This window comes from Salarias fasciatus, chromosome 1 (genome assembly GCF_902148845.1).
Source record: "Salarias fasciatus chromosome 1, fSalaFa1.1, whole genome shotgun sequence".
NCBI lineage: Eukaryota > Metazoa > Chordata > Actinopteri > Blenniiformes > Blenniidae > Salarias > Salarias fasciatus.
This window is the reverse complement of record NC_043745.1, coordinates 13,183,145-13,203,585: the sequence shown is the minus strand read 5'-3', so window position 1 is coordinate 13,203,585 and position 20,441 is coordinate 13,183,145. Positions and strand designations below refer to the sequence as shown.

Here is a 20,441-nt window from a genome sequence, read left to right as displayed (position 1 = left end):
TTCTCTAAATCTGTATTCACTTCAGGTGACATTCAGCAGAGAACATCAAATCTAAAAGAAGAAGACCTGCTAACTGCCACGCACAAATGCACACACGCTATTTTAAAAATGTTGGAAGTGTTTAAAGAGCAGATTACAAAGGTCTCTTCAGAGTAGAGCACAGAAGTGCTGTACAACTCAAATGTTCTCCAGCTGTGTGGCTGCGCTCTGTGAGAAGGATAAGATGAGCCCCTCTCAATGAGAGATAAGTACCGAGGGGTCAAACAGTCAGCTCGATGAGTTTTGTCATATTTCTGAATCCTCAGTGAGTTCTATAGGAAGGTCCTCACCCCTCTTAATGCAAATACATGGCTGTACTAAAGAAAAGTGTTCTTTTTTTTTTTCTTCTTTCCTTTTTGCCCTGCACTTCCTACTTTTAATGGATAACTTATTGGACTCGTTCGGAATCATGGAATCATCTCCTTGTGCAGAGGGTACATTACAGGATATTTATTCATATTCATAAAATGCCAATTGAATGCCAGCGAGTGGCCATAGGAGATGAGTGGGAACTTGCGAAATCCAATAAGAGCTGCTTTAGAGACAGGTGCAAAGTGGACTAATTAATAGCAATCTATACACTGGCCAGGGCATGCAGTGGGCCGACTGAGACACTCTTAGGTCAGGCAATGAAAAGATAGCAGCTCCAAATTCATTTTCTCACTGTGGCTCTCCCAAAGGAAGGCTCAGAAGTACACTCACACTTCCTTTAATGCCTTCACTGGGGTGTAATTTATTTTTGCGTTTGCCAGCACATTTGGAAAGTTCATTACCTCGCTCATGGCTTGTTAATTAGCCTTGTAAAGCCGCCATTAGATCTCCTTGGGCCAGGACCGAGATGAGACTTTTGTCCCAAAACATTAACACACTGCAGGAGGCCTGTAAAACTGCACTCTGCCCATTTAAGTTCGAACAGTGACACCTCTGTGAAAACCTGAAAGATGGACGGTACAATCACAGCAATGTCACACGCAGTCTGAGCGGGGCCATTGCATCACTTCACCTTTGGTGTCATGGACAGGGTCAGGCTTATTTCTTTCCGCCACCTGTTCAGGGAGGACTTTACAGCTTCACAGCGAATGCTCAATATACAGCTATACGTCTGCTTTTCTGCCCGTGCTCAATCCCAGTTGATGTAAGTGGTTGCCGAGATGTCCTTAGGGCTCCAGCTCACTTTCAACCCCGAAGCTCCAATAGGGGAGGAAGAGTAATGAGCAGTGGTATCCAGCTACACGAACACGGACTGACACCGCAGCTACAACACCAGCAGTGGAGACCAGGCAGCGTGGCCTTATTGATTATGCAGGGGCTCATTTGTGTGGCCAAGCGGGTAGCAGGCACGTGTCTCATTTGAACTTTACAGGAACGGAACAGAATCCGACCCCCCCTCGGAAAAAAAAAAAAAAAAAAAAAAAAAGAAGGAAGCCCTGGTGCTTTATTTTTAGAACAGCTGCGTCTAATGGGGCCTGGCAGGTACAGGAGGCGTCACATCTGTCGAGGCCCAGGTGATGCTCTCGCCCTCCGCTCCTCCCCGCTCCCTACCAGTCAAATGACTCACACTGAAGATCAACAGTGTCATTTCCAATAAACTCTTCTTCCTCTTCCTGCCACTTTCCATCAGTTCTGGCGATAGGTTCTTGCTAGTAGCCATTTCATTCCACAACACGGCGGAATAGGGGATGCATAATGTAAAAGATGTAAAGAAGATGAATGCTCTGTCGTGTGCCAGGGCACGGGGAAGATTAATTAGAAAAATCTGGCTTTCTGACTGGCCAAAACTTAGTGGTATAGAGCCCATACATCTGAGTGTGAGTGCCCCCTTCTGGAGCTAAAAAAGAAAATAAAATGGGAGGAATCAGTTGAGAGAGTGGAGAAGAGAAGTACCTTCATATTTTACAAGTATTTGGAATGGAAAAGAGGGAAATGCCTTTCCTTCTTTAACTCTACTGCTCATACATGACCTTTTCCCTACTTGGCAAAATATATTCACTTCAAAGTTTAAATGTAGCCCTAAGATTTTCATGATTCATACCTAAAACTCATGGCTGTATTAGCACAAAATCGGTATGTAGGAGTCAACTGGCGTCACCAGCAGAAAGTCTCCATCAGGAGTTCATATATCAGAGCAAGCCGACTCTTTTCCACTGATTTAACAGTCAGTTTTAGTCTCATTCATCAATTCACACCAACAGTGATGGCTGCCACGCAAGGCACTCAATCCATCTAGTGGGTTCGGTTTCTTGCTCAAGGACACTCCAACATATGGATGGGGTCGAACCTGCATCCTTGTGATAAAGAGATGTTCCGCTCCGCTCCGATCCACAGCCGCCCACATGGCATGCCCACAGTGACTCAGAAACCACAAATGACGAAGCCTTTGACTCTTAATCGTCCATGAAAAATGCTCTATACAGAAAAACATAATCTATTATTTCTAAGCCAACAAATTTCAGCTTCATTATTCAAACTTGATGACCTTTAAGTATATCTTATAGTTAAGATCTCTCCACGAACTTTGTCTAAATGCAATGTTTTACATACTTTTGGCAACGAAAAGGCCAGCTCATCAACATCTATGTAAATAGATGAGGAAAAAACAGCACTCCCCGAGTTTTTAGGTCGGTTAGGTTGTGCTGCAAATGTAGGAAGACCTGCAAAAATATTCCACATATTATTCGTTGCTCTTGTTGGACGCAGAGTTTACTCTTGTTTATTATAATTCCTGTTCCTTTGGTGATGCCAAAAAATGTAATAACATGTTCCCGTTCCATGTTTTCTTTCAACTTTGTGACTTAAGCAACCAGGCGATCTGACAGTTTGTCTACCTGAGCAAAATATTCTCGCTCCCTTTCTACCTCTACCCGAAACCCGTGGTGCTGCAAACATCATCTGTATCAAACATCAGTGCAGCAGACTTGAATAGCTCACTGGAAACAGGAATATATCTCCCTCATATCAGGGTGGCACGCCACACAACAGTAAGATCAACAACAATAACAACAGCGACAGCAGCAGCAGCAGCAGCAGCAGCAGCAGACTGGTGATAAAAGGGGGAGGTTTGAGTTGCACAAGTTCCTCTCAGCTCTGCAGAACGATGCCATCAGCTGTAGCATTTCTCTGTTCTCTCCTCTCTTACACCTTCCCTTCCTGCCTTCCTCCCTATTCCTCTCTTTTTCCCATCTAGAAGACAGGAAGCTGTTTGTGGGGATGCTCGGAAAGCAGCAGAGCGAGGACGATGTCCGGCGGCTGTTTGAGACCTTCGGCCAGATCGAGGAGTGCACCGTCCTGCGAGGGCCTGATGGGGCCAGTAAGGGTCAGAGCCCACACACCTCCCACTCTTCCTTTATCCCCTCATCTGATCCTCTCAGTCCCTTTGTCTGCCCATACATGTTTTGTTTCTATCTTCTCTTCCCGCTCTTGATATTTTTAGAGCCATGTTTCACCCGGTGCACTCATTGACATTGTCTGTGATCCACTCTCACTCTTCTGAATAACTCATCCCCCTGTTCAGCTATTGTATTTTTTTTTTTTTTTGGCTGCCTCTCATGTGTTGTGCTTTCATTTCTTTCATAGCTTATTGTCACAGTGCTCTGACACCTCTTTCTTTCCACTCCCTTTTTCGCACCCATTTTTTTTTCCTATTTCCTTTCCCCTTTGTGTTCTCGCTCCACCTTTTATTACTCTCTTTTTCTCTCTTTTCTTTCCAGATTTCTTCTTCCTGTGTTGTCTTTTCATCGCTACAGCGTCTCTTGTCTTCCCTCTTGTACCAAGCAAATACATCACATGGCACCTCATCTTTCTGCTCTTCCCCCACCCCAACCCACCACCTTCACCCCCCCCCCCCCCACCCCCCCAATCCCACCCACCACCTCCCTTTCCTGTTATCTGCAAAGCGGAGGGGTGTAATCATGTTTGTTTCTCGCATTGCCATCATCCCTCCCTTGAGACACCATTGGACGATAATGTCCCACTGTAAATAAAGCAGCCGGGTTCAGGGTTTCGCTGCTGTCACTCACTGTGCCGCAGATTTTCCCACATTGAGAAGCAGCTTATGCATTCTTGTCAGTGGCTTATGTGCTATTTGGTTAGTAGAGCGTGGTCAAATTAAAGATTGCTGTAAAAATGTGCGATGCAGGTGGGATTGCTCTTAGAGTGTGGAAGGCCTCCCAATCATCCTTTGATGGGTCTTTCTGTCTCGCAGCCACATTTGGGGCGTAATACCCGTGATATTGCTCTGAACCTCTCCTTTCTTTTCTCTCCGTTGACTATGATTTATTCTTCTATATGAAACTTCGGAATGTGTGATAGGGATATGTGGGGAAGGAGAAGGGTTGATAATGTGCAATCTTGCAAAGCCTTCCGAGTATATCAAAAAGAAAGCCTTGCTACACTAAACCACACACCTATCTGTGTCTACATCTGTTCCTCTCACTGTTAATCCCAGGTCTATTGCTCTGTGTCGCCCCACCGGCCCACTACCTTTCTTTCTCCCCAGCTTGTTTCCTCTTTTTCCGTCTCTCCCTTTCCTATCTGGCTTCCTCGCTTCCTGTCTTCTCAGATGCCTCAAGCTGATTGACAGCACATAAAATGAAATAAGGCCGGGTACTGGTGTGTCAGACAGGAGCTAGTTCTTTCCCTCATTTTCACTTTGGCTCTTTTTCACCTTCCCACACCTCACACCTCAACTATTTTTCCTTGGCTTTCTCCACATACCATACATTCCCTGCTTTTAGTATCAGTCTCTATTATCACCGACGGGATCATTTCCTTTTCTTGAAGTTCCACAATTCTGAAATGAAGAATTGTAGGGTAACGTCAACGATGAATGCCAAGAACCATACAAAGGTCTTGAATATAGGTATCTGGTCCTATCACTCACGGTGCAACAGTCCCACGCAATCATTACGGGATGTTACGGAAAATTATTTTGCCAGTCGCCTCGCTCGGGATGAGGTTCCTGTAATTTGAATGAGACAGACCTTGAAATTGACAGTGCTATCTGTTCCATGGTAGAGGCTTTGTCCCCTGTTGATGTAAATTTATGCTACTCAGAAGCTTTTCAGCACCCCTCTTCACCCAATAAAAAGGCCGAGAAGTTTAACATCCATCTCTCTATGGCACTGCTCCTCAAAGTACTTTCAAAGTGCAACACTTGCTGCCAGAGTTGAATAGAGCCCCGAATTGTCAGGAATAATAGAGAGATGGCTTTTAGGTCTATAATTAAGTTGTGTTATAAATGTCACCCATCCAGAGGGATGGAATTCATGCATACATATTTTTACCCCGGGAATTCAAAAGGCAGTGCAGATCCTCTCGCTTGAAAGCAATACAATCTCTCTTTTTCCTTCTTCCCCAACTCATTCGAAGCCATCATATTCAAAAACTCAAACGTGCACTATAATTTATAAGGCTGTAGCACTTGGAATTCTTCTGAGATGTTGTGCTCTGTGTCCGATTCCTTTTTTATTTTTTTTTAAGATCAGCATATGGAAGGCCACTTTGGTGTTTTTGATTGAGGAATTTGAGAATTTCATATGTTCAACCTGATTTTGTCGCTGGTCTTGTACGCCACATCCTGCTCGAGCGCCTGCTCTGCTTGTGACTGGCTGCTGGAGGTTGCACAGACCCTGGCTTAATATTTAATAGTCTTGTTAGGGGGACCAACAGCAAGTTATCTGACCTTAGAAAATCAAAAGGCTTTTGCACGAGCAAATCTCCCCTTATTATTTCAGCTACAAAGGTTAAATGTGTTTGTACCTTCAAAGACAGGGTTGCAGTCAAATGCTGCACAGTGGGGTGATGCATTTCAGCTGGACATATGAAAACCGTGCCTGCCTCTACCCAGAAGGGCGTTCAAGTGAAGTAAAAGGATGCTGGAGTGCTGTGACACAATCAAAGGCTTCTTTGACTCATCTATTTGCCGCAGTAGATCTGTGCAGCTTTGAGGACATTTGACAGTACAGAAAACATATGGCCTTTACTATGCTCACCATGTTTTAGGATGCAACGGTTTCAAATTCTCCCCATTCGTCATGAGGCTTGAATGCAGATGCAAAGCCTCAGGTGGAGGTGGAAATTGTTCTCCATCGATTGCGCACACACACTGCATGTCCCTCAGTTCAATCTTTTTGATTTTGTCAGGAAATTATTAATTTGTTCGTTGGGAAAGCAAAGCTGGCTCCTGAGATGTAGAAGTGAATGGGTTGCTGCCAGACAGAGAATATCTCTGGAGCCTACCTATCAGTGTCTGAAGTTTAAATGAATCATCACTCCTTTAGTCATGTAGTGTGGGTATATGTGTATCCGTTTTGAATAGGTGTCAGCACTTCACAGGGAAACAGGGATTGAACCCAGGAAAAGCCTGTCTGGCTCTGAGACACTGCTGCTGTTCGATTAATGAAAAGTGGGCAGAATTAATCCATGGGTTTGTTAATTAGGTATCTCTTGACTTAACACATGAGCTACCTGAAGGCACGGATAAGAATAGGGCGTAACAGAATACCATGTGCAGTGTGGGAGGACCATAAAGCTCAGAGAAATAGCTCTTATTTAATTTAATGGCTTTTGGAAAATTACCACATTTCAGTTCCACTGCATTCCAGGTCACTAGCTTTCTCTTTATGTCATATTAGTTTAGTGCCTGTCCTTACCTCCATACACTGATACAGTGTTCAATCATGTGGTCACAATATGTATGCTCGCAAACCGTATCGTGCATTATTATCAGCTCAAATTATTTTTAATATCATTTGAATTGTTAATGTAATGAAGCTCCAGAGTAATGCGACCAGTGTCTGTTTCCTTGTCTTCTGGCCAGCTTTGAAAGTTGACTTTTCTTATTGTGCATCAACTACACAACAGATTTAAGATGATTTGAATGCCCTCTGAGCAAAGCCCCATCCCCCCCACCCCCCGGTCTCCCCGGTCTCCCCGCACCATCTGAAATTATATGCGAGCAAAGATTTGGTTAGATAGGCAGATTATAATACTATGCCTTTGTCATCATAATCTCTTTTATGAGTGACTGCACACAAATCACAATGTGTAAATATTAAACAGATTAATAATCACAAACAAGTCGGGATGGTAAATGCCTTGGCTCCATGCTCTAAGTGGATGGGGTCAAATTAGAAATGGGCAGGGGACAGAATGTTCCAAGCAGCCTTCACGACAATTAGACTGATTTATTCAGAGTTATGCGCCCAACACACAAACGGCAGAATATATTTACAAACCTGATAACATGAAAACAATGGTAACGAATGGTGTGTTTCCCCTGGATACTCAAGGCTGTTGCACTGATGTTGTGCTTTTCTCATCTATTATTTTCCCTTTTTTTGTGTACACAGGCTGTGCCTTTGTCAAGTTCTCCAGCCACGCAGAAGCGCAGGCCGCCATTAACAGCTTGCACGGTGGACAGACTATGCCTGTAAGTAACAAAACACATTTCTCCATATAAATAGAATTGGTTGTGCTTTGTTTTGTAAAAGCAGAGACAAATGATTGTTTTTAATATAGCCAGTTTGGCTGAAAGCTTTCCTCGAGAAATAATGAAACTTATTTGTCTTTTCAAACTAGCTGGCTCAATTGCATTGCAGTTTTTTTTTCTTTGGTTTCTTTTAAAGAATGAGACCATTCTGAAGTTTACAACAAATACTGGTCAACCTTTTCACTCTCTCAGACATTGACCACATTCTCCTCTAAAGTTTCCTTTGCCGTGCGCACTTCCACCGCAGGTGGGATGCCTCTGTTTGAATTAAAAAGACGCTCAATACTGAGCATCTTTGTGTATTTTTTATGTCTCAGGAAACAATCTTTTCAGGACAAAAGAATATACACCAGACTATATACACACACACACACACACACACACACACACACACACACACACACACACACACACACACACACACACACACACACACATATATATAGTCACCCAGGTGACTCTTTTCAAACTACATCAACAGCTGAGGCTCACACACATTCTCGCAATGTGTTATCACACACCAATGATTTCCACAGTCAGCAAGCACCGCCTTAAAGTGCACAGCTGCATACTCTGTATCTCTATCTTTTCACTCAATATCCATTTCTTTCCGCTGCTATTCAAACTACTTTTTTTTTTCCACAGACAGAGAGTGTTTACATTCACATTCTCATAGAGATGTGATTACCTTGCACTGCACATGCATCCTTGAATGTATTCTCAGAGGGGATTATTAATTTTGCTTATATATGTTGAATATGAGGGTGAGGCACAGGTTGAAAGCTAGAAATGAAAAAAAAAACAGCATATGTAGGGAAAACAGTGCACCTATATGGGTTGGGTATGAGTTATATCAAAGGGGCATTGCATTTATTACGTGCACAGTTAGTTTGAATTTTGCTTGAAACATGCACACATGCAAGAATAACATACTCTAATTGAGACACAAATAAAAGTTGCAGAAAGAATAACTCATTAGATCAATAAATGCACGATGTTGTGGTGAGTGCGCAAGTGCAAGTTACTTAAACATCAACTTAAAGTAATGCTGTAATGATTTGATAAGCGAGGGTATTCAGGTTGTTCTGATTCTAGCACTCTATTGATTTTATGCTGACTGTGAGAAAGCCAATACGAATCTGCCACAAGGCATCTGGAAGCAACTTTGATAACATTGGCTAAAGGACCATGATGTTAGTGGTTCAGACAGTGGATTTTGTCCAAGTCATGTTGGAAAAAATGTTAAAAGTAATACTCAAAACACATTAATTCAATTACAAGTTCAAATCAAAGTGCAAATAGAATTATAGATGACTGATTAAGTAACAATGCCATTCCATTCTTATTATTGTCAAATGAAAGTAGCGAGCCATCAAAAGTCAAAAGTTTTGATAGATTTCCAAGAAAATGAAAAATGGAATAGGTGCCTTAACGATGCGACAGAGTGAATCATTTATATGGGGTAATTAATTAAAGGAAACGGCAAAATTAAAAATGAAGAAAGTAAAAAATAATTGACTTCATCAGTTGTGTTCCGTTTATAAATGACCTACAACATTTTAGCAGTGTTGCAAATATATGTATCATGACTTTCTCAGATGGGATCATAGTCTGTGATTTTATGATGCTCTTTTTTATCATGATGTTATCCAAAACATGAAAACACACATAAAAATATAATAATGACATGTTTGCCAAAGACCAGTAACCAAAACAGTTGTTCACCAAAGCAGCCATAGCTTATTTTAATCAAATCCAGAGTGAAGGGTTTCAATTTGGATTCGAGAGAGCTGCAGAGTTCTGCATTAATGCCTTCTGAAAATGGGTACATTTCACGGCATCAGTTGTCTGTTTTGACCACTTACTTACCAATTGTGAAGTGCGAGTTTGGCATCGGTTTATTTTTGCCGTCTAGAGTGTACTTGACAATTTCAGTCTTGAAACTATCAGATAATTTGCATTATAAGCTTCTGTGTAACATGATAAACATTAAATTTATTGGATTTTGTATGTACTCACAGAATTACAGCATGAAGGAAATTGCAAGAGATTTACTCATCATTCAACCTCATGTTGTCCTATCACATATCACTTGTAAATATTACTTGGTCATAGAAAATCATAGATAGTAGTGACTCAAATGCGTGTCACGAGAGGGTGAAAGTTTTGGTAATCAAAAAGAAAAAAAAAAAGAAAAAAACAAGTGGTTAGAAACTTACCCCAGATTCACAATTCTTCTCAGAACAAGGCTGAATGTTGCAACGAAATTTTACAAGACGAGAATTAAAGACTATATTTCAGCACAACTGCAGGCTGTAAAAAATTAAACTACTAACCAGAGTGCAATAGATATTAGATTAAGCACAAGCTCAGCCTTGCTGAATGGTGTGTGTTATGGAGAGGGTAGGTACAGGGCTTCATACAAGTCATCGCCTCTTTAAGCAACATGAGAGAAATGCTTTGAAAACAGCTCATCACAGCCAAACGATACAGTGACGGCTTGGCCCCTGTCACGGGGCCACTTTTTGTTCAAAAATATTAAACATTTAAAACACTTGAAAACACTTATCATGGGAAGGTTCATTACAGAGACTAGAAGGGAGGTTAACAAGTAAGTCAATAATACTGAAAAGCACCCTAGAGTTAGGATGGATCTTCAAAATGAGGTCAGATTAATAAGCCGCTTTTGCTTCCTTAACTGCTTCCTGATATTTCAGCATTAAGTCTTTTATAATATTATGGGACACTTGCAGTTCATCAGAACCCCATTAACTTTTGGCTTTTCTACATTCATTCATCCAAGCCCGGGTTTCATCTATTGAAGACGGGGGTATTTATCTTGATGTGTTGTGGGCTAATCTTATGCCGTCAATACTTGTTACGCTGCTTCTCGGCGCAGTTGTGAATCAGATTGCTTAAGGATCATCAGACTCATCTTGCCGGCACAGAGCAGGCGCGTGCTTGATCTCATCTCTCTGGTGGAGACACACAGTGACCATCTCACACAGTCCTGCATCCACTGACATGCGGTATAATGAGAGGACAAGACCTCACATGCAGCGCCAGAGAGTTGTGCAAATATCACTTAAATGTGCTTTGAATGTGAAGAGGCACAAAATATACAGCACATTAGCCATAAGTATGCAGAGGCCTCTGAAATGTAGGTAATTGTATGCTGATCCATTTTGATATGCGGCAGGTACACAAATAGCATTATTGGTTTTTATTTGTTTAGCTGAAGGATGAGTCCGCGAAACCCATAACTCTTGTCAAAGGGCAGATCATTACGAATTGGAAACACTTCTGCTGGACTTCAAGGCCACCATAAACACTTAAGTATAAGAAATGATGAATTACAAAGCCTTCCCCTGCCAGTTTTTTTTTTTTTTTTTTTTTTGGGTGTGTTGTGTACTACACAGCTGGACACACACGAGCGCACTCTCTTTCTGGCAGACATCCGCACCTTCACACACTTCACTGATGTTCCGCAATAAATATTTACGGATGCTTCCTGGCAGCCAGATAGCGTCCTGGAAGCCAGATGTAATTTACACATCTTTTTGATGCCGCCTCATTTTGCATTACATTGAAGTAGTGAGGGAGAGAAATAAGTGGTGGAGTTGCTTTAACTTTGTGTGTGGCTGTCGTACCAAACTTTTTTGGTTTGCAGGCCCCAACGGTCAAGATTTAATAAGCACCGGGCCATGAGCCAAGGAATAATCATGTTGCAGACTGATCATGCACAATTATGGCAGGCCTCTTACTGAAATTTGATTATAATCGGGATATTTATCTCCTCCTCAAAATATCTTGTTGACTCAATCAATAGAATATGTTTACATACAGACGATTTGCATAATTGACTTATGTGAGGCATTTAATTATTTATTTATTTTTTGCTTTCTTGTGGCGGTAAAGCTGGCTCCTGAGTATATTGGTCATGTTATCCTGTCCTGTCGTCCGGGCACAGTTGCATTAGGTCGGGCCATCGTGCCACCTGAGGACTGCTGATGAACTGTCCAAGGCAGCATATGGAGCCCCAAACAGACCAGAGGCAGATCAAGACACATCCAAAAGTTCATTAATAATCTATATTATCCATATCTCTCTCCCTCTATCCCCTGCACCTGTTATCCCCCTCTTCCCAAATCCAACTTCCTCTCAAATTAATAGGCAAGGTGGCCATTAGTATCCAACTAAGGCTTTGGTACCGATGGGGGATGCAGTTAATTTGGATAATATCACTGCCACATGTCGTCAACAACAGACTAACAGGAGGCAGGATTCAGAGAGTGGGCCGCTCTGCTCACTGCCTGCTGCCAGCTGTGAGGTCTGGATGAACCTTGAACAAAGAGCTGTCTCCCACTCTGTCTCTCTTTCCCTCTTAATGTTCTCTTTAGAGCATCTGTGTTACCTGGCACACAATCGCATGCCATAAATAATACCTGCCCCAAAAATACACTGGCCCAAAATGAAAGGCCATAATGAAGCTTAAGGGCAAGGGATGCCACTGAAGGGCATGTGCTGATAGATTGGGTCACAGCTTTAATTGATGTTTATCGCGGATTGCAGGTGCTTCCAAAATTAACTTAAAAGGTGATTGAGCACGGACAGGGTCGCTCGCTGGTTCAGCTGTTGATTTGCTATAAGGCTGCAGAGGCACAGGTGGCAAAACTTCAAATGGCAAAGCCAGGGGCAGGCAGACAACGCCTAGCAAATTGCAGACATTGTCATGTATGGTGTCACAGCATGGCTGACAGGACCTGTGGAGCCTGCCGGTGTTGGCAGCAACAAGAGTGCATGTGTGTGTGTGACGCTATAGTCCTGGATTAATGAGAGATAAGACCGAGCCAGAGAACGCTGTCACTGAAACACACAATTCCTCAAACGAAGCACACAAGTATCACAAAATGTCAGCGGCATTAAAGTTGACGTGCTACACGGAGACGGCTTTTTGCTGCACTCATGTACTGTGGTAAAAAACTGTCTTTTCAAGCGCAGGGTTGGAAGGAGGCTACGACTCTGAAAGACAGTGTTCTTACGTGTTGTTAGGTTTTGATGCAGTGTGCTCAATAAGTGTGGGAGTGTGTGGCGGAAGCGAAGGCCAGATCAAGACGCCATCATCCACTGCTAATGAGAGACAGTCCTCCCATGGGGCTAGCAGAGAGGCAGCAAGGTTCACAAAGTGAAACATGACACTCAGAGGGGGTTGATCCAATTACCAAACAAACATGTTATGTTGTATTCAATTAATTTCTTACAGGTTCTCAAATTGCTATTTTAGTCTTTAAAGACCCAGTGTGCAACACTAAGTAAAACCACTTTTGTGTGTTGGGTGGCAGTGTCAACTGACTGAAGCATCCTCAGTGTCTTTGGACAGTTTACTTTCAGCGAGCAGTCTTCTTTGCAAGCCTTCTTTTTTTTTCTTGTTTTTTAAGCTCCTGTAAAGTTGGCTTCCTTGCACATAAAAGCTGGAGCGCCTGAGAAGAATCTCACTCAACATTATTCAGAAATGGCAGATCGACTAAGTCAAGTAAAATTATACAGTATGCTGCATTAGCATTATTGGCTGCAAGTCCATAAAAAGTTCAGAACCAGACTTAACATCTTTACTGAGCCACAGCTGCCTCCGACAGGAGAAAATGACACACAAGTCTTGTTTTGTGTCATCTTCTACAAGCTTAGCAAGTCTTTTTTTTTATTTTTGCAGTAGCAGGGTGATTATTGATAATGATAAGCTATGTGTTTTTTTCCCCCGTCAAGGTAATTAGCAGCAACAAATAGGTCAGTAGATGAGGAACATACAAATGCCACACTAAAATATATATATATATATATATATATATATATATATATATATATATATATATATATATATATATATATATATATATTACTGAGCTGATTCGCTTTATAACAAGACAGTTTTCTCGTTGAAACTGGATAGTTTTCTTGTTTGAACAAGATAGTTTTCTTGTCATTTCTTCATAGTTTACTCATTGTACCGAGATCATTTTCACAGACAGTTGACAAATTTGGATTTACACATCAATAACTCCTTAACTCAAACGATGTCTCTTTCCTATCGGTGTGAGGTGGACAATATGCTACAACTTTTTTAAAAGTAGCTGTATTTCGAGCAGCAGAAACAACAATGGTCTTTCTGTGCAGCCGGCTGTGTGGCCATTGTGCAGGGACCGTCTGCAAATTGCAAAACTGCTGCAACAGCAACAACAGATACCAAAAAAAAAATCCCCAATTATTTCACTGGTATTCACTGCGGTCTAACAAAATCACTGCAGTCTTTTCTTGCCTATTGCTGATCATACAACAACACTTATACAAAAAAGGCCTTTTCATGTGGTATCTGCCTTGGCTGTTGCAGTGGTTTTGTAATTTGAAGATGGTCCTTGAGCAGTGACCGCACAGCGAGCTGCTCATCCAGACTCGTGTTATTTCTGCTGTAATTTCTGCTGTAGTTCCTGCTCTAATGAAAGCTACTTTTGATAAAAAATAAGGTTGAAGTATATTGTCGACCTCACATCAGTGGGGAAAACTGTGTGATAAGGATGTTTCAAAGAGTTATCGATGCCGAAGTTTAATTCTGCGAACGGTAAAGAGTAAGGCTTCTCCTAATAATGAGCAAACAGTCTCGTAATAACGAGAAAACTACGTCATATTATTGAGAAACGTTCTCATAATAACAAGATACATGTAAAAAAATGTTTTTTTTTTCTGGTTCAGTTCTACGTCTCTGTAATAACTATAGCTTCCTTCTATCTTTGGTCGAAACATGCTTTAGATGCACTTTACACCACTTTGTGATACAACATGGTCTTTAAAGAGAGGATATCACAACACCGTTTGGTTGGCTTGTTAGCACTCACTTCAATGCGCACAATTTCTAAAGTCTCCTGTTTACTGTTGTTTTGTGTTTTTCTCATTCAGTTGATGTTTTTCTTGTGGGCTGTCAATGACTGTGTAAAACGAAAAAGCATTACCAGCGTCCATAAAGGTTTATAGAGCTATATATCTGGCTTTCAAGTCAGCTGGGACAACTCTGAGACAATCATTTGTTATTCAAAAGTAGCAGCAACACGTTGAAAGACGAAGAAAAGACGGTTCATTGCATATTAGTGGCTGATCATTAGTACACCTTTTGAAATGTCAGTTTTTTTTTTTTTCTTCTTCACTGAGCATGTTGCTGTATTGCATTATTGTAAGCCCCTGTAGACGAGGGTATTTGAGCGGCTGTTTACCTGTTGGTAGACACTTAACACCAGTGTCTTTGTATCGCGGTAATGCAGAGATAAAAGCGTAATGCCATTTCACTGGTGTAGTTGAGTTCTAATCCCTCAATTACTGTTGTGTATTTTCACATGCACACATTCCTTGGCCTATACAAAATCCAATATGGGAGATTTTCACAAGTCAAGTGTGTTGTTCGAGAAATTAGATTAGTTTTTGAACCTGTGACAAATTCCTTAGTTGTACCTGTCAAAAGTGAAGGCTCCCTGTTGGCCCTTATCAAATTCGGTGAATTCATTTTCTCTCCAGGTAGAGGAGTCATGCTGGTCGAGGTTATTATTCTGTTTGTTTGTCAGCTTGTGATTTTCTGCTACCGGTGAAGAATGGCTGCTTTGCATCCAGTGCTTGTTGTCTGCCACCACCTGTTCCTTCATTATCTGCCCATATACTGCTCTTTCTTTATGTGGATAGAAACCCTTGATCCGTGCAAGAGGTCACACACTGAAATCTGCTTTGTGATTAGGCCTTAGATCTAGTCTGCTTCAGATGTGGGGATATGAATTTTTCCTGTTCAGGATAAGACAACATTTTTTTTTTTCTTTTTTCATTTTTTTAGGGGGATATTTTGGCTTTTATGCTATGAAAGTCAGAAATACTTGGCTCTCACATGAGTGGCAGCGCTGACAAAACCTGCAGAGGCTGTTGTAGTGCTTTAATGCTCCTGCCAAGACCATTCAGTGTAGACATTGCAGAGTGGGTCTCGTCCCATGCTGTCGTCTAGAGCAGAGCGCTCTGCTGGGAGGAAACCAGACCAGGCCAGACTCGCCTCATCTTGAGTCACGGTGCAGCGACTACAGGCCGCCTCAGGCTTTCACAGTCCTCCTGCTCAAAATGCATTCTTCATGAGGTATTAAATGAATATAAGAACACACAGATACACAAAGCAGAAAATGAATGTAATCTAAATGCCAAGCCCCTGTGCTGTGGGCAGACTTGAGCAACAACGCTGGAGGAAGATGTTTGCTCAGTGCCAGCCTCATTAAATCCAACAGCCCAGTCCCTTCCACTGGCCTGCAAAGTTGAGAAAGAACAGCAAAAGGTCAGGAGGTGGAATGAAATGAAATTAGAAAGGGGAAAAAAAAATGGTGCCGTTAACGCCGGCATGTCGGAGTATTGATTTAACTAATTGAAATGGCATCAAGGGAGAAACACCAGATGGGTCTCCTCTGGCCTGAGGTGGGGTGCTGGCTGGCTCTGATAGGATCCCATCTGAGACGCGCCGTCCCTGGGGCCCATGCTGATGCTTTTCTTCATTCCAACTTCCTTCCCTCAGTTATCTACAGCCAACACATTCTCTTGGATGTGTTAATAGAATGTTTATAAGACACTTTTAACATGGTTGATTTGAAAAGCTTGAAGAAACTCTAAAGAACTTAGGAGAGGAAAAAAAAGCAATGCTTTCTGTACATGCAAATTGTTAAATAGAAAATACTGGGTCAGTCTTTGAGACAAATTAGTGTATGAGGTGGACGAGGCATACAAAAGAAACCGAGTCTATCTGCAATGTTGAGTTTAGGCAGAGGAAGGAAACATGTAATGCTAATCTAAACTGCTACGACTCCCAAAAAAGCCATTGACCACTCTGGTAAACTGCCTCCTCAGTGATAATATCACTTAGCTGCTCCTGTTTAAAATTTCATGAAGCAGTTGCACAAAAAAGGAAAAAAAAAAAAAAAATAGGCCCCATCTTTTGTATGAATTACTATAAAAATCACATGAAAGCAAGGTTGAACTACAGCAAGATGCAGACTGTGTTTGTTCAGTGTCTAAATAAACACTGGTATTCTGCAGTGGCAACACTTTGCTTTACAGCGCACGTGTTTGTTTTTATGACTCTTTGTTTGGGAAGCAGAGCTTCGGGACTGTGCCTCCTGGAAAAAAGGCGGCTCAAACTTAACCTCAGACCTGTGGAGGCTTTTAGTCAAACTGTCCACTCCAGCCTGTTCTGGAGTCACGTGTAATCGTGCTCCAGAAACAGATGCAATGCCCATCACTCACGCCGGTCAGCCTAATCTTTTGCTGTCAATGTGTCCCCTGCAGTACTTCGCATTTTTGATTTTCACACTCGGAGAAAATATGGAAATCTAAATCAAAGCCTGAATTTGTCCTGACCCTGTCAGGATGAGACATTTTGTGAGAGATGAATCCAAGTTGTGATTATGGAGTCCTTTTCTCCCCGTGTCTTTGCTTTTATGATCTTACTAATCATATCCTGACTGCCCCCTGGCTGTCTCTGTCCTTCTGTCCTGGTGGTGCGCCGTGCTCTTTCCCAGCATGCACTGCCTGTAATTAAATAGGAGCCTGGTCCTCTTGACAGTGTCTATAGTTGCTTTCTGCGCCTGGCAGCCTCCTCAACCTCCACTCTCTGTCTGTCTCTCACTCACACACAGACACTCTCCCTCCCTCTCTCATGCTTGGATGTCACATGAGGAACTGACTCTGGTCTCTGTCTCTCAAATGATTTAATTGGATGCAAACTCAGGAGCACGGACATCAATACGGAACTATATCTGCCATAAGGCAGAGCCATTAGTCAATACTTTGCCCTCCACACGCCGAAGGCTTTTGTCAGACCTAATTACCCAGTACTGTATTCAGTGGAGCTTCACCAGTGGGGGACTGGGACTCCTGTGGGATCTGGTTAGGATCACAGTTCAGTCCCAGTGTATACAATGAAGTTGGAAAGTTCACAAAAGGAAGTATCACTCACTGTTCTCTTCTATTTAACACTGACAGCTAAATGACCACGGTCATGAGAAGTGCAGATTTAATTCCTCTGGCCTCCTTGGCGAAGAGCGATTAGGAATTAAAGAATGGACCTCAGTGAACACTGACCACCACAAAAATAACTGTTCCCCGTATGTGGGGAAGCAGTAAATCAGTGCTCATGTTTTAAATGCAGGTTCTTGCACTCATGCACATCATTGTTTTAATTTCACTATGTAGCTTTTTACTTTATTGTAGGTCATTTCTTTCAGAAAAAAAATCACACATTTGGAGGGAGCTATGTTAACCCTCACAATGAAGCATCCTGATTCAGTGCTCTTCTTATTTCTTAATGGCCTAAATTTAGGCTACAATCATACTGATGACATTCAATATGTCACAATTGCAGGTGAAGAATGTTTCTCTTCTAATAAAATATATACAATTGGAATATCAATCAGAAAACACTCATTTATGAATTGATCACTCTTGTAAGTTTACTTAAAGTTTACTTAAAACCAGGAGTACCCGTCTATAAAGGTGACGCTTATCCAAACATAGAAGTCATTCACATGATTTCTAGTAATTAGCTTTGTGCAGAGTGATCGCGGTTGTGACAGGAGCAACTCTGGATGATGGAATTTTTATGGCAACTTTGAGCTTTTCTGACTTTCCTGGCACTGGGACTTTTCAAACTGTTTTCAACCAGACACTAAATGATCCAACTTTAGGTCACGTTGCACTGAACTTGAATTTACAAAATGGCAATAACATTGATTTTTATTTGTTACTTTCAGAACTTTTTTAAATGGGATAGAATGATTTGTCATGTCACACAATGTGACACATGCAGAAAGAAAATCCCCTCAAGCATGGCTGAGATACAGCATAACTGCCACCAGTTCTCATTGGCACAGAGGTAGAAAATAAATATTGAACCAAGATTTAGCTACAGAAATATTTCTAAACGTGTCCATATATGCATCGTTAACTGACCTTTGTACATATATGTTTCCCTGAAGGGTGCCTCGTCCAGCCTGGTGGTCAAATTTGCCGACACCGATAAGGAGAGAACCCTGCGCAGGATGCACCAGATGGCGGGCCAGCTCGGCATCTTCAGTCCCATGACCATCCAGTTTGGGGCCTATGGCGCCTACTCTCATGCTGTAAGTCTCAGCCCGGCGGGGGAGGAGACGGTGAGCTTTAAAAAAAGAAAACAAAAACTGTTGTGATTTGAGGTTTGAACTCACTTTTTCTCCCACTAGGTGTGCGGCACTCCCAGCGAACAGCTCCTTGAGTGATTCACACTATTAAATGGCTGTTAAGAATCCAAAATTATGGTGGCTCAAGTGAAAAAAAAAGAAAAGAAAAAGTCTGCGCTGCTTTTCAATTGTGTCTTTTTATCCCTTCATTTGTCCAGGGAAGCTGCTTATCATGTATCCTCGGCACTTCACAGTTTTAACTTGCAGCGTCCACTTCACATTCACTTTCTATTCCCACGTTTCCTGACTTGGCCTGTGAATTTAAACTGTCGAAAGAAGCCTGCCTTTTTTAACATTTCATCTACACATATTACCATTATTTCCCTTTACTCCTGTCGAGGTACACGTCATTACCGAGAACCCACACCCTTTCACCCCCTGCCTCCTTCCTCTGTCAGCCCACCCCACACCCATTTCATCTTCACACATGAAAGTCACAGCCTGAGTTAGGAGTCTGTGAGATTTTACTCTCACACAGTAGCTAACAACTTCGCCCTGACAGGTGAGAATCGCCCACTCGCACACAATCTCTCATCTAACTGGAGCTGCTGTGGTCCCCTTTTTTTCGCTCTCCTGCATATCCATATAGCCACAGTACGTATGGATATACATAGACACCGGCTTCCTAAACTAACCCCTGCCATACGGCTTTTATCTTGTGTCAGTATAATGAGCACAGGGCCACAGCGGTCTTACAGTTGCTGGGAAGCGAAGCTGCAGGGCAACACAGAGCACTCTGTTCGAGAACAAGGCATGGGCCAAGCAAACAGAGATGTGAGAGTAAACATGCTCTGATCCTGCGGCTATTTCACCCTCCTTTTCTTTTTTGTCCTTCCCTCCATCCCGCCCGCCATCCGCCTCTCTCCCCACTGCTCTTTAATCCTACAGCAGATGATGCAACAGCAAGCAGCCCTGATGGCAGCGACACAAGGGTCCTACCTGAACCCAATGGCGGCCATCGCTGCCGCGCAAATGCAGCAAATGGCAGCTTTCAATGTCAACGGTCTGGTGGCCACTCCCATGACGCCGTCCTCGGGTACGCCGACACAAACTCGCGCGCATTCAACCGGTGTGCCTGCAAAAAGCCGAGGCGTGCGCAGGCACACTCTCCGGCAGGACTTCTCACCATTTCTCACTGCTGGCCTGGAACATTTTCATCATTAGCAAGAATTATAGAAGCAGTGGTAATGTATTCATCCAAGGCCTTTCTGCCTTTGCCCTTGTTACATTTTTTAAGATGTAGGCTCCATTTTCTGGGTTGAAGCAGACACTGTCAGCGCTGAATTAAGAGGAAGTAGAGCTTTGTCCTGAGTGGGGCATGATGGGAGAAGATGTACAGCACGCTTTTACACTCACTGCCAGCCAGATTCTAGACTTTCTCCCTCCTTGTCTCCCTCCTCCTCTCGCACATTATCTCTCCGTGTGTCTGTCACTCTCTCCCTCTGTGTCTCGGTGACAGTGTGTGTTTTCTGGGAACACAGCCAATCCGATGACTTTGGATGCAGAGTCCTTGGCTTATACAATATAAGAGCAAAGATTTGTGCGAGATAATCCTAGACCCCGGTCTGAACTATCTTTTTGGCCCTTGTCATGAGGAGCTTTGATGGTTCGACACTAAGTAGGCAGACCGCCTGAAG

The 20,441-nt window shown here is 42.5% G+C and overlaps 1 protein-coding gene across 7 annotated transcripts in view; it reads left to right on the top strand.

Moving 5' to 3' along the window:
* Nucleotides 1-20,441, top strand: part of celf6 (CUGBP Elav-like family member 6) — a 156,460-nt gene that overhangs the window by 114,174 nt on the left and 21,845 nt on the right. For 3 of the 7 annotated variants that reach the window (XM_030097593.1, XM_030097566.1, XM_030097569.1), the window contains exons 4-7: nucleotides 3,224-3,352; nucleotides 7,389-7,468; nucleotides 18,565-18,738; nucleotides 19,693-19,840. In XM_030097593.1, the coding sequence (XP_029953453.1) occupies nucleotides 3,224-3,352; nucleotides 7,389-7,468; nucleotides 18,565-18,738; nucleotides 19,693-19,840 (531 nt within the window). The remainder of the gene's footprint in view (nucleotides 1-3,223; nucleotides 3,353-7,388; nucleotides 7,469-18,564; nucleotides 18,739-19,692; nucleotides 19,841-20,441) is intronic. The other 4 variants (XM_030097611.1, XM_030097584.1, XM_030097601.1 and 1 more) reach the window with 4 other exon arrangements.